Below are 13677 nucleotides of genomic sequence, written 5' to 3' on the forward strand. Positions count from 1 at the left end.
AGTTTACATCCCCCCTGCAGTGTGTGAGGGCTCCTTTTTGTCCTCATCCTCTCCAACAACTGTTATGTCTTGTCTTACTGATAGTAGGTATTTTAACAGGTGTGAGGTGGTATTCGTTGCAGTTTTGATGTCCCTATAGCCAGTGAAGTTGAGCACCTTTTCATATATCTGTTGGACATCTGTATGTTTTGGGGGAGAAGTGTTCAGGGCCTCTGCCCATTTTAAAAACAAGATTGTTTGGGTTTTTGTTGTTTGGTTGTATGAGTTTTTTATATATTGTGGATATTAGCCCCTTATTGGAGGCATTGTTTGGAAATATCTAGTCCAATTCAGTTGGTTGCCTTTTTGTTTTGTTGGTGGTTTTTCCTGCCGTACAGAGCTTTTTATTTTGATGTAGTCCTTTCACTTTTTTTTGCTTTTGTTGTCATTGTCTTTGGAATCAAGTTCATTAATACCCATGTTTTCTTCTATGTATTTTATTGTTTGAGGTCTTATATTTAAGTCTTTAATCCATTGTTGAGTCAATTTTTGTGTGTAGTGTCATATAGCAATGTAGTTTCATTCTTTTGTGTGTGGCTTTCCAATCTTCCCAGCGCCAGTTATTGAAGAGGCTTTCTTTTCTCCATTGTGTTATTTTTGGCTTCTTTGTTCAAAGTTAGTTGCCATATACATGTGAGTTTCTTTCTGGGCCGTTAATTCTGGTCCATGTATCTGTGTTTGTGCCAATACCATATTACTTTGATGATTGCAACTTTGTAGTGTGGTTTGCATCAGGAAGTGTGATACCTCTGGCTTTGTTCTACTTTCTCTGGGTAGCTGTGGCTATTCTGGATCTGTTGTGGTTCCATACAATTTGATGATTTTTTTGTTTTATTTCTTTTGGAAAGTATAATTCTGCTCTGATCTTTATTGTTTCTTCTCCCTGCTGTGAGATTGGTTCACTCTTCTTTTTCTGATTTCTTAATTTGTGGAAGCCTAGGTTATTGATTCGAGACCTTTCTTCTTTCTGGCGTGAGTGTTTAAAGTTGTAAATGTCCCCAATGTTTATAGCAGCACATTTTATAATAGCTAAGAGTTGGAAGCAACCTAGGTGCCCATCAGTAAATGAATGGATCCAAAAACTATGGTACATTCACACAATGGAATTCTTTGCAGCAGAAAGAAAGAAGGTGCTACTACCCTTTGCAATAGCATGGATGGAACTGAAAAGCATTATGCTGAGTGAAATAAGTCAGGTGGTGAAAGACAAATACCATATGATCTCACCTTTAACAGGAAGCTAAACAACAAAAGAAGCAAGCAAGCAAAATATAACCAAAGACACTGAAATAGAGAACAGGCTGACAGGGACCAGAGGGGAGAGGGGAGGGAATTTCAGGGGAAAGGGGGAAGGATTCATAGGAACAAGTATAAAGGACACATGGACAAAAACTAACGGGTGGAAATGGGAGGGAGGTGGGGAGCACGGCGGGGGTGGGGGGCTGGGATGGGAGTAAAAGACAGAAAACTGTACTTGAACAATAATTAAATTTTAAAAATGCTTTAAAAAGTTGTAAATGTCCTTTCAAGCATACATCTCATAAGTTATGAAGTGTTGTTTTGTTTTCATCAGTTTTAAATATTCTGTCGCTTTCTATTTGATGTGTTCTTGATCTACGAGTTACTTAGAAATACATTGATTGTCGGGGGTGGAAATGGGAGGGAGGTGGGGAGCACTGAGGGGGCAGGGCTGGGAATATAAGACAAGAATTGAACAAGAATTAAATTTAAAAAATATCAACAGGTTATATAAAAAAATACATTGATTGATTTGCAAATATTTGGGGATTTCCTCAATTTATTTCCTTGTAATTTGTTGTTGACTTGTAATTTCATTCGGTTGTGGTTGGGGAACATACTTTGATGATTTCTATTCTTCTAAATGTATGGAACTTGTTTTATGATTGGCATTTCATCTATCCATGAGAACTGTCCATGTGCACTTGAAAAATGTGTATTTTACAGTCATTGGATTCAGTGTTCTAGGTTGTGTTGGCTGATTGTGTTGTTCAAGTCTTCTGTATCCCCGATAATCTTCTTAGTTGTTCTACAGGTAAACTGTTATTGTTATGTATCTCTCTCCTTTCATTTTGTCATTTTGATTCATGTATTTTGAGGCTCTGTTGTTGCATATGTGTTTATCATTGTCCTATCAGCCTGGTGCATTGACCTGTTTCTCATTATAAAATGTCTCTTTATCTCTTGTAATTCTATTTTGTCTGATGTTAATGTAGCCACTCCTGATCTCTTGTGATTACTGCTTGCATGGCATATCTTTTCCCATCTTTTTCTTTTCATCCTATTGTATTTTTTAATCTAACGTGAGTTATTTCTAGACAGAATATAATTGGATTTTGCTTTTATATCCTGTCTTGTAATCTCTACCTTTTGGTTGAGGTGTTTAGACCACTCACACTTAAATATATTATTGATATGGTTGGATTTACCTTTGCCATTTTCCTGTTTACCCTGTGTAAGTCTCCTGTCTTGTTTGTTTCTTGCTTAATCTTTGACTGCTTTCTTTTTGTTAAATAAACATTTTCAGTGTATCATTTTATTTTCTAGGTCAGTATTTCTATTTTCCGTCTGTTTTTCTTAGTTGTGACTCTAGGGGTTAGAATATATACTTTATCACAGTCTACTTCAGATTAATACTAATTCTGGTAAAATAGAGAATTTTTGCTCCAATATAGTTTCATTTTGTCCTTGCTCCTGCTTGCTATTTTTGTCATATATATTATATGTGTATGTTTATAAATCCAAAAAATAGTGTTATAATTCTTTATACAATTTTATGTCCTCTTAAAGCAGTTAAGAGAAATGAAAATAACGCACCTATATTATCTTTTTTAAATTTTATTTTTTTAATGTTTTATTATGCTAATACAGTTGTCCCATTTTCCCCTTCACTCTGCTCTACCCCCTCCCACCCACATCCCCCCCTTTGGTTCATGTCCATGTGTCGTAAGTTCTTTAGCTTCTACATTTCCTACACTACTCTTGCCCTCCCCCTGTCTATTTTCTCCCCACCATCTATGCTACTTATTCTCTGTACCTTCTCCCTCTCTCCTCCTCCCACTCCCCTCTTGCTAACCCTCCATGTGATCTCCATTTCTGTGGCTCCACTCCTGATCTAGCTGTTTTCTTAGTTTGTTTTGTTTTAGGTGTGGTTGTTAATAACTGTGAGTTTGCTGTCCTTTCACTGTTCATATTTTTTCATCTTCTTTTTCTTAGATAAGTCCCTTTAACATTTCATGTAATAAGGGCTTGGTGATGATGAACTCCTTGAATTTGACCTTATCTGAGAAGTACTTTATCTGCCCTTCCATTCTAAATGAAAACTTTGCTGGATAGAGCAATCTTGGATGTAGATCTTTGGAGTTCATGACTTGGAATATTTCTTTTCAGCCTCTTCTTGCCTGGAAGGTCTCTTTTGAGAAATCCGCTGAGTCTGATGGGAACTCCTTTGTAGGTGACTGTCCCCTTATCTCTTGCTGCTTCTAGGATTGTCTCCTTCATTTTAATCTTGGCTAATGTAATTATGATGTGCCTTGGTGTCTGCCTTCTTGGGTCCAACTTCTTTGGGACACTCTGAGCTTCCTGGATTTCCTGGAAATCTATTTCCTTTGCCAGACTGGGGAAGTTCTCCTTTATTATTTGTTCAAATAAGTTTTCCACTTGTGGCTGTTCCTCTTCCCCTTCTGGTACCCCTATAATTTGGATGTTGGAACGTTTAAAGATGCCCTGGAGGTTCCTAAGCCTCATTTTTTTGAATTCTTGTTTCTTCGTTCTTTTCTGTTTGGTTGTTTCTTTCTTCCTTCTGGTCCACTCCCTTGATTTGAGTCCCAGTTTCCTTTCCCTCACTGTTGGTTCCCTGTGCATTTCCCTTCATTTCACTTAGTTTAGCCTTCATTTGTTCCTCTAATTTGTGGCTAAAATCAACCAATTCTGTGAGCATCCTGATCACCAGTATTTTGAACTGTGCATCTGATAGGTTAGCTATCTCATGGTCTCTTAGAACTATTGGCTCTGGGGCTTTGAGCTGTTCTTGAGTCATAATGTTTTGGTCTGTTTGCACCTGTTACATGTGAGAGGCAGAGCCTTAGGTGTTGACCAGGTCGGGGCGACCCAGTCTCTGGGTTATGACGCTGTATGTGAAGGCGGGATCAGAGAGGGGCAATGGCACTTGTTCCACGCTCTCTCTGGGATTTCGGTCCCCTCTGCTGCTTCCCACAAGCAAATTGGGCCCCTCTGGTGGTAGTTCCTGGGTGTGTGGGCCTGTGCACCCTCCAGGACCCTGTGGGTCTCTCCAACAAACTCTCTATGAACCTGGGAGCCTCTCCTGGCACCTTGACTCCCGAAACTTTTCCAGTTGGTGCTTTTAGGCTTTAATTCCTGTCGCTGGGGCTCTGGTTTGAGAGGTCTGTCTCACTGCTCACTCCTTCGCCTGGTTTATCTGAGCGCAAATGTGTGACCGCGGTCAGTCAGCCGCCTTGCGCCCTCACTGGGTCTGCTGGTCGCCACCCCACACCTGGGATCTACCAACTGCCGCCTGTGCGCCTGGGTTGGTCTGGTCGCTTTTTCCTGCATGACCCGCTCCGCCAGCCGCTGGCTCCGCCCCTCTTACTGGTCTGGCTGAATGGTTCATTGTTGTTGGACTTCCGTACAGTTCAATTTTCTGTGTTTTGGTTGCATTTTTGTTACTAAAACTTTGTTGTCTTTAAACTTGGTTGTGCGAGGAGGCACAGTGTTTCCACCTCCACCTACGCCTCCATCTTGGCCGGAAGTCTTTTTTTTTTTTTTTTTTTGTCTTGACCTGCCTGCTATGTAGTGAGGGGCAGAGCCTTAAGTGTTTATCAGGGCGGGTCAACCCAGTTGCTGGGTTGTGACGCTGTATGGGGGGGTGGGGTCTGAGAGGGGACAGTGGCGCTTTCTCTGCTCTCTGTCAGATTTCAGTCACTTCCCCTGCTTCCCCCAAGCAAATGGGCTTCTCTGGTGCTGGTTCCCGGGTGGGTGGGTTTGTGTGCGCTCTAGGTCCCTGTGGGTCTCTCCAGCGAACTATCCTGTGAGGCTGGGAGTCTCTCCCGGCACCTCAACCCCCACAGGTGTTTTCAGTCAGTGTTTTGAGGCTTTCTTTCCCTACACTGAGGTTCTGGGTTGCGCTCTGTCTCGCTCCCTAGTCTCGCCTGGTTTATCTGCGGTGTGACTGTGGGACCACCTGGTCCGCCAGCTGCCTTGTGTGCCGCACCCGGCTTCACAATTGCCACTTCGCTGGCTCCTCCTGTGCTGCTTTGCTGTGACCCCTCCCCACCCAGTTGCCTGGCTCTGCCCCTCCTACCGGTCTGGATGAATGTGTCCACTTGAACTCCTTGGTTGTCGGACTTCCGTACCATTCAATTTTCTGTCAGTATTGGTTGTTTTTTGTTTCTAAATTGTTGTCCTTCTTTTGGTTGTATGAGGGGGCACAGTGTGTCTATCTACGCCTCCATCTTGGCTGGAAGTCCTTATATTATCTTTTACATCACTTTACATATTTACTATTTCTAGTGTTCTTTATTTCTCCTTGATTATTCATGCAACTGTTTAGAGTCAATATTTCAGTCTAAAGAACTTCCTTTGTATTTTTAGTAAATCAGATCTATTAACAATGCATTCCCTCAGTCAGTGCTTTCTGGGGATGTCCTTTTTCCAGCCCTCATTTTTGGAGGATAATTTTGCTGGATATAGAATTCTGTCTTTTTATTTCAGCACTTTGAATATGTCATTTTCCTGCCCTCTCCCATTGTTTTAGGTGAAAAGTCAGCCTTTTATTATATTGGTGCCCCTCTAACATGATCAATAGTTTTTATCTTTCTGTGGTCAAAATTTTCTTTGTCTTATGCTTTCAGCAATTTGTGGTGAGTCAATGTGTAGATCCTTTTGTATTTATGGCGCTTGGAGTTAGTTGAGCTTCTTAAGTGCATAGATTAATGTTTTTTGTCAAATTTAGGAAGTTTTTAGCCATTATTTCCTCAGATACTCCTTTTGCCCTTTTTTCTCTCTCCTTTTTTTCTGAGATTCCTATTGGGCAAATGTTGCTACACTTGGTCATATTCCAGAAGTCTCTAAAGCTTTGTTCTTTTCTCTTAATTCTTTTTTCTGTATTTTCCTCAGCTGGAGTATCGCAGGTTATCTGTCTTCAAGTCGACTGGTTCTTTCTATTGCCAGTGCACAGCAGCCATTGAACTACAGATTTAAATTTTGATTCCAGTTATTGTACTTTCCCAATCTAGAATTTCTGTTTGGTTTCTTTAAAAATATCTCATTTCTGTCTCTATATTAATACTTTCTTTGGTGAGGCATGATTGTCACGTCTTTAATTCTTTAGACATAGTTTCCTTTAGTGTTTTGAACATATTAGTTGACCTAAGTCTTTGCCTAGTAAATCTGACATCTGTGCTTCCTCAGGAATAATGTCTGTTGACCTCCTCCCCCCCACCCTGTACATGGGCTATACTTTACTATTTCTTTGTGTGTATCATATATTTTTGTCAAAAACTGGATATTTTAAATATCATATTATTTAATATGATGTGGTAATTCTGGTCATCAGATTTCCCCCTTGCCTGTCCTCAGAGTTTGTTACTGTTGCTGTTTAGTGATTCTCTGGGGTTAATTCAGCAGCCCTTATTCTTTGTCATGGGCAGTCGTTGAAGTCTTTGCTTGGTTAGCTGAGCCATCAGATAATGATGTGACAGATTTTTTTAAATGCTTTAAACCATCCTGTCTCCTCCCTTTTTCCAATGGCCATGTTGTGTGTTGGGGCATGCCTTCCATGTCCGTGCAGCTCACAGCTCTGCCTTAGGCTTCGCTTCCTGCTTGGGCAGAACCTCAAAGTCAAGCATAGGTGAGCAATTAGGGCTCTCTCAGGTTTTTCCTGGGCATTTGCTCAGCCCTCTACCTCTGTGTGGCCTTTTAGATCCCTAGGTATATGTCAGAGATTGTCAAAGTCCAACTGGAATCCTTGCCTCTGGCAAATGCAATGCTACACAACTGCTATTGATTTTGGGGGGACACGCTTCCTAGGGATATAGGGCTTTGCTCATTAGATGAGGCTCTAAATCAGATGAAATAAAGATTAGCTCCGTGAATGGGACTTTTGTAGTAAGCACCAGTCAGGTCAGGTAGTGACAGTTCTCTGGGGACAGGGTTTATGAGGGAGCTCCACACACCTTCACCTCCTTCAATGGCTGCTAGGCTTCTCACCGTAACTACTGTGGTTCTGAGGCTGCTGGTTTCCAAGGCTACCCTGAAACTAGGAAGAGGGGATGGAAATAGAGCAAGTTAAAACACCAGAAAGCGTATTGTTCTTATATTCAGCTGTTTTTCTTGAGTAAATGTTCCCATGATTGTTGCAAGCCTTTGATCCATTTCTAAAGTGCTGAAAAGGTTGATTTTGAAAATTCATGCCAGTTTCTCATTGTTTTTTTTGTGAAGGAGTGGATTTTCAGAGGTCCTTCATTTGTGATTCCAAAAGTGTTTCTCAATCTGTCGCTTCTAACCACTATGCACATGGCGTTGTGTTTTTTTTCCATATCTAATGATGGACTATGTATATTTATTGTCAGCCATGAAAGTCCACTCTTTGATTTCATTGAGAGCTGCTTGCGAAATAAGCATGAAATGGTTATTTATGAAGCCGCTTCAGCCATCATCCATCTTCCTAACTGTACTGCAAGAGAGTTGGCTCCTGCTGTTTCAGGTTGGTTGTATATTTGATAGTTGGCTTTGGTTTATATTCTTAGGTTTGTTTTAAGATCCACAGGTTTGCAGGACAAGGATTAGGAATGATTTTTTAATTTTAGTTCTGTATATATAGCCTTTCCATTCTGATATGTCAATATTGTTACTTACTTTTTCTGAAGTTTCCATTTCCCCAAATAAAACATTTGAAAAATAACCTGGCAGGTGTGGCTCAGTGGATTGAGCACCGACCTGAGAACCGAAAGATCACTGGTTCAATTCCCAGTCAGGGCACATGCCTGGTTGCAGGCCAGATCCCCAGATGGTGGCGTGATAGAGGCAACTGATTGTTGTTTCTCCCCTCCCTCCCTCCCTCCCTCCCTCCCTCCCTTCTCCTCTCTAAAAATAAACAAATAATATTTTTTAAGTAACTTTAATGCATTCAGTTCTCCTTAATATTTAAAAAACCCATTTGCTCTTACAAGTATTTCTGTATATAAATTCTTTTAGAAAAAGAATGAATTTTGTATTCTATATTATAAAGTTTTTAGAGCTCAACAAGGAGTGCTTTTTCTATTTTTCATGTTACATTTCTCATGTGAAGTTTTGATGCTGTGACTTAATTTCCTTATGTGTATTTTGAATATGATTTTTCATGCAGTGTGTTTTCAGATACATGTTATATAATGAAATGAGCTGTAGGCACAGTGGTCTTTTTTTCTCTTCTAGTTCTTCAGTTGTTCTGCAGCTCTCCTAAGCCAGCTTTGAGATATGCCGCTGTGAGGACCTTGAACAAGGTGGGTGTCCCTTTGCTATTGACATTTGTATCAAAGTTCGATTGAGAAACTCACTGTGAAGCATTTGGCTTTCCTTCCAAGGTTACTAAACGTGATTTATGGGCTTCAGTTCTGTAGCAGCTCACTTGTATTTGTGGCCTTAGGTTTGGCCATTTTTACTGCTATTCAATTAAAGAATATAATTTATTTCTGACTTCTATTTTTTATGTTTTTATTTATTTATTTTTAGAGAGGGGGGAGGGGAAAGAGTGGGAGAGAAACATCAATGTGTGGTTGCCTCGCATGTGTCCCCTACTGGGGACCTGGCCTGCAACCCAGGCATGTGCCCTGACTGGGAATTGAACCGGCGACCCTTTGCTTCACAGGCCAGTGCTCAATCCACTGAGCTATACCAGCCAGGGCTATTTCTGACTTTTAAGCACTTTATTATAGTCACGAACCACACTGTTCAATATGATGACCTTTAGCCATAAGTAGCTATTTCCATTTGAATTAACTAAAGTTAAAAATTCAGTTCCTCAGTCACTCTAGTCACAATGCAAGTGCTGAGGAGCAGTGTGGGAGGTCAGTGACTGTCACACTGGGTGGTGCAGCTGTGAAACATTACTAGCATTGCAGGAAGTGCGCGCGGACGGTGTTGGTCTGTAGTAGCACTGCCCAGCAGAAACACCACCTGAGTCGCATATGAAATTTTAAATTCTATAATAAACACATTAAAAATTTTTTAAGTTGAGATTAATTTTAATAATATATTTTACTTACCTTAGTATGTATAAAATGTCATATTAACATGGAATCCATATAACATTTTTAAGGATAATTTTGCCTTTTATTTTTTCATACTGAGTGTTATTTACTTTATATTTACAGCATATCTCAATTTAGACTAGCCACATTTGAGATGCTCAGTAAGTAGTCACATGTGGCTGTTGGCCACCGTACAGCGTGGGTCTAGAGGGTACAGTACAGACACACAGAATAAATTAAACAGCCATAAAGATTTTAAGTGAAAGTTTAATTTAGTAGACTTGTCACAAGGCAGTGTGTGATTGATTATAGGTTGTTTGAACAGCTGGAGAAGAGAGAAGTTTAGAGCAGGAAAGATTTTATAGAACGATGTGAGTTGTATTTAAAAGAGTTGGTACAGGTCCACACGCCTTTATCTATGATTGTGGAGCCAGGTGTGCCTCAGAATTCTGCATTTTGTGAAATTTAGAAAGCTTATGTGATACATGCTAACTCCACTAGGCCTGGAGCAGTGCTCCACCGTAAGACACCTTAATATTTCTGCACTATGTGTATATGACTATCCCCTCACTAAGTGCAATAAATTAAAACTTAATTAGCTTTACATTGGTTTGAGTCATTACAAAAACATTATTTTTGTTTTTGTAATAAACACATTACAAAATTTTTAAAAAACAACTGAGTTTTGATGCCAGCACTTTGCTGTCTTCAGACTTTACCTACTGACAGGTAAACAGCACTGACAGGAAGAAGAAGAAGCAGGAGAGGGGCAGCCATGTTTTTGTGACCGTGAGCAATGCAGTGTGGCTTTAATACAGAGGTGTTGCCACGGTCAGGTGGCTCAGCTGGTTGGAGTGTCATCCTCTACACCAAAAGGTTGCGGGTTCCATTCCTGGTCAGGGCACATACCTAGGTTATGGGTTCAGTCCCCAGTTGGGACATGTATGGAAGGCAACCAATCAATGTTTCTCCCTCACATCAGTGTTTTCCTCTTTCTCCATCCTCTGTCTTTAAAATCAGTGAACATATCCTCAGATGAAGATTTAAAGACAAAATACAGATGTTTTCTGAGTGATAAGACATTAACAGTTTTCGAGCAATGTTTACCATGCAAGGTCCTGTTTTCAGAGATCTAACATCTAGTTGAATAGACATTCTTGTACACATGCACTGTAAGGAAAACAGGCTGTGATATTGTTAGAAGGTGTGGGGGCAACTTTGCCCACAAAGTCCTTCCATCCACCACGGATGAAAGTGAAACTGCCGAGACTTGATCTGTTTAGGGAGGTGGCTGATCCCTCAAAGGAGAAGGGCCAAGAGCCCTTTCCGCAAGGGGCTTTTATTAAGTTCATTTGCACAAGAATACAGGTAAGGATCAAACAATAGATAGCATTCAAAGAACTATGAGGGCTTATTCTCAGGGTCAGATAGCTAAAGAGCCATAAAACTTTGAGGAACAGATTTCTTGCTTTGACCCTTATCATTTAAATGAGAGCATCCTAAACAAAGCAGGTTTCACAGGATTTTACATATTCCGCCCCCCCCAACCCACCCTTTCCAGCACAGGGCTGCACCGCCTTCCCAGTCATAGGTTTTTAGGCTTAAGTGGATTAGAGCCAGAAAGCACTTCTCCCAGATGGAATTGGGGACTCGGACTATGTCAGAATAGCTAGGGGACCAGGGACCATCGCTCCCTCTTTGTTGCAGCCCCCCGAGTCCTTCCATGATGGCCTCCCAAGTGAGCATGTCTGGCTTAGGTTGCCCCTCTCTGTGAAAAGTCTTACCCATCGTGGACTATCAACCATGCTTGGGCGGCAGGGAAGAAGCAGAAGCAGCGCATGCTGCCAGAGACAAGCCTTGTCTCCTTAGTGGCTCACATTCTGGAGGTCGCTCACTCAGTCTTAGCCATGTCCTGAAACCAGGCAGAGCGGTTCCCAGCAAGAAGGGTTATAGAAACCTGGGAAGAGAAAGTGCTATACTATATAACTATGGTTGTTAATCATTTATCAAATGATATATCATACCTTCTTTTTTTAATCTTTTTTTTTTATCCTTACCCAAGGACATTTTTCCATTGCTTTTTAGAGGGGAAGGGAAGAGGCAGGGCGGGAGAGAGGAACATCAGTTGGTTGCCTTCTTGTATGCACCCCGACCAGGAATCAGACCTGCAACCTGGCTGTGTGCCCGGACTGGGAATCGTACCAGGGCCCTTGTGGTCTACAGGATGACACTCCAGCCAACTGAGCCACACTGGCCATTGCTGTCATACCCTTTTATTCTTGAAACAATTACTTTTAACTTATGTTGTTCTGTTTAGATTTTTAAAAGCCACTTACCTTAAAATAAAACTTCTAGTTTCCTCTTCTTTAATTTAAAAATAATTCTGGTCTTTATCAATAGCAATTGCTTAATATTTTTCTTGCCCTTCCACAAGGTGGCAATGAAGCACCCCTCCGCTGTTACTGCCTGCAATCTGGACTTAGAAAACTTGATCACAGACTCAAACAGAAGCATTGCCACCCTGGCCATTACTACTCTCCTCAAAACAGGCAGTGAGAGCAGTGTGGATAGACTCATGAAGCAGATATCATCTTTTGTGTCCGAAATCTCAGATGAGTTCAAGGTGAGAGTTTAAATATCGTTGTGTTTTCTTCCATTCTCTGGGGCTTGCCTATTTCTTACCGCATCTTTTGATGAGCAAAGGTTTTAAATGTTTGTGAAGTCTAATTTATTAATTTTTTTCTTTCAGTTACTGCTTTCTGTGTCCTATACTTTCTAAGAAACTTTTGACTACTTCCACATCTTAAAGATATTTCCTTATATTTTATTCTAAATGTTGTATGGCTTTAGTTTTTATATGTTGGCCTGTGATCCAACTGGAGTTAATATTTGTGTATTGTGTGTGGTAAGTTCAGCTTTTTCCCATACTAATATTTAGTGATAAATTGTATTAGTCATTCCAATATCATTTATTGAGATGACAAAGTGGTATGCTTGGGAATCTTTGTCTGAAAAGCAGATAGCCGTCAGATTGTACGTATATCTCCGGGCTCCCTCTCATAGTCCATCGATGTGTTGGTCAGCGCTCTGCCAGCACTACACTGTCTGCGTTGTTGTAGTTTTATAGTAACGCTGAAGTTTCAGGAAGTGTCATCTTCCAACTGTGTCCTTTTTAATATTCTTGTTCATTACATTTCCATATAAAAATTTCAAACCAGCTTGTAATTTCTATAAAACAGAGCTTGTTAGGATGTTATCAGTTAGGGTTGTTTTGAATCTGTAAATCAGTTTTCAGAGAACTGACATTTTAACAGGATTAGTTCTTCCAGTTCATGAATATCGTATACCTTTTCCTTTATTCAGGTCTTTACTCTGAGCATTGCTTTTTGTTTTAATCATCACCAAAGATATGTTTATTGATTTTAGAGAGAGAGAGAGGTGGGGGAGAGAGAGAAAGAGAAACATCGAATGACTGCCTCTCATATGCACCCTGACTAGACATCAAACCCTCAACCTAACTAGAAATCATGACCTGAGCAGAAACCGAACCCACAGCCTTTTGGTGTGTGGGATGATGCTCCGACCAACTGAGCCACCTGGCCAGGGCTCTGAGCAGTGTTTTGCAGTGTTTATTCTAGAGGGTCTTGCACATCTTTTGTTAAATTTACATCTGAATATTCTATGCTTGTGACTCTACTTTATTAATTTCTATTTCATTGTTTGCTACTAGTATATAAAAAAAGTCCCCTCCCTTTTTTTTTTTACTTGCCCCTAACTTGATATCCTTGCTGAGTATCCTCATTAGTTCTAGTAGTTGCTGTATATGTTCCTTAGGACTGTGTATGTAAATAATCATGTTATCTCTTAATAGAGACAGCTTTACTTCTTCATTTCCAATTCAAATGTGTTTTCTTGCCTTATTAAAATGGCTAGGACTACCAGTACAGTGCTGAATAGAACTGTTGAGCATGTGCTTAAGATAATCAGAACAATAAATTTCAGTTAGAAGAATTAAAATAGATTTTATTTTTTTCTATCTTCTCAGAGTGTAATGACCATATTTACTCTCTTATAGTATATATCTAGACTTTTAAAAAAGATTTTATTTTATTTATTTTTAGAGAGAGGGGAAGGTAGTGAGAAAGAGAGGGAGAGAAATGTCAGTGTGTGGTTGCCTCTTGTGTGCCTCTCACTGGGGACCTGGCCTGCAACCCAGGCTTGTGCCCTGCCTGGGAATCAATCCAGCGACCCTCTGGTTAGCAGGCTGGTGCTCAATCCACTGAGCCACACCAGCCAGGGCTATATCTAGTCTTTTAGAAAACAAACTTAGCCTGTATATTCAAGCAGACATTTTGAATCTTCAGGGAACCTA

The 13677-nt window shown here is 40.4% G+C and overlaps 1 protein-coding gene across 1 annotated transcript in view; it reads left to right on the forward strand.

The window, feature by feature from the left end:
* Positions 1–13677, forward strand: part of COPG2 (coat protein complex I subunit gamma 2) — a 136679-nt gene that overhangs the window by 49098 nt on the left and 73904 nt on the right. The window contains exons 10-12 of the mRNA XM_037049185.1: positions 7647–7780; positions 8491–8558; positions 11740–11928. Coding sequence (XP_036905080.1) covers positions 7647–7780; positions 8491–8558; positions 11740–11928 — 391 coding nt within the window. The remainder of the gene's footprint in view (positions 1–7646; positions 7781–8490; positions 8559–11739; positions 11929–13677) is intronic.

The sequence above is a fragment of the Sturnira hondurensis genome, unplaced genomic scaffold (assembly GCF_014824575.4).
Source record: "Sturnira hondurensis isolate 20B ecotype Veracruz unplaced genomic scaffold, ASM1482457v3 Scaffold0006437, whole genome shotgun sequence".
Lineage (NCBI taxonomy): Eukaryota > Metazoa > Chordata > Mammalia > Chiroptera > Phyllostomidae > Sturnira > Sturnira hondurensis.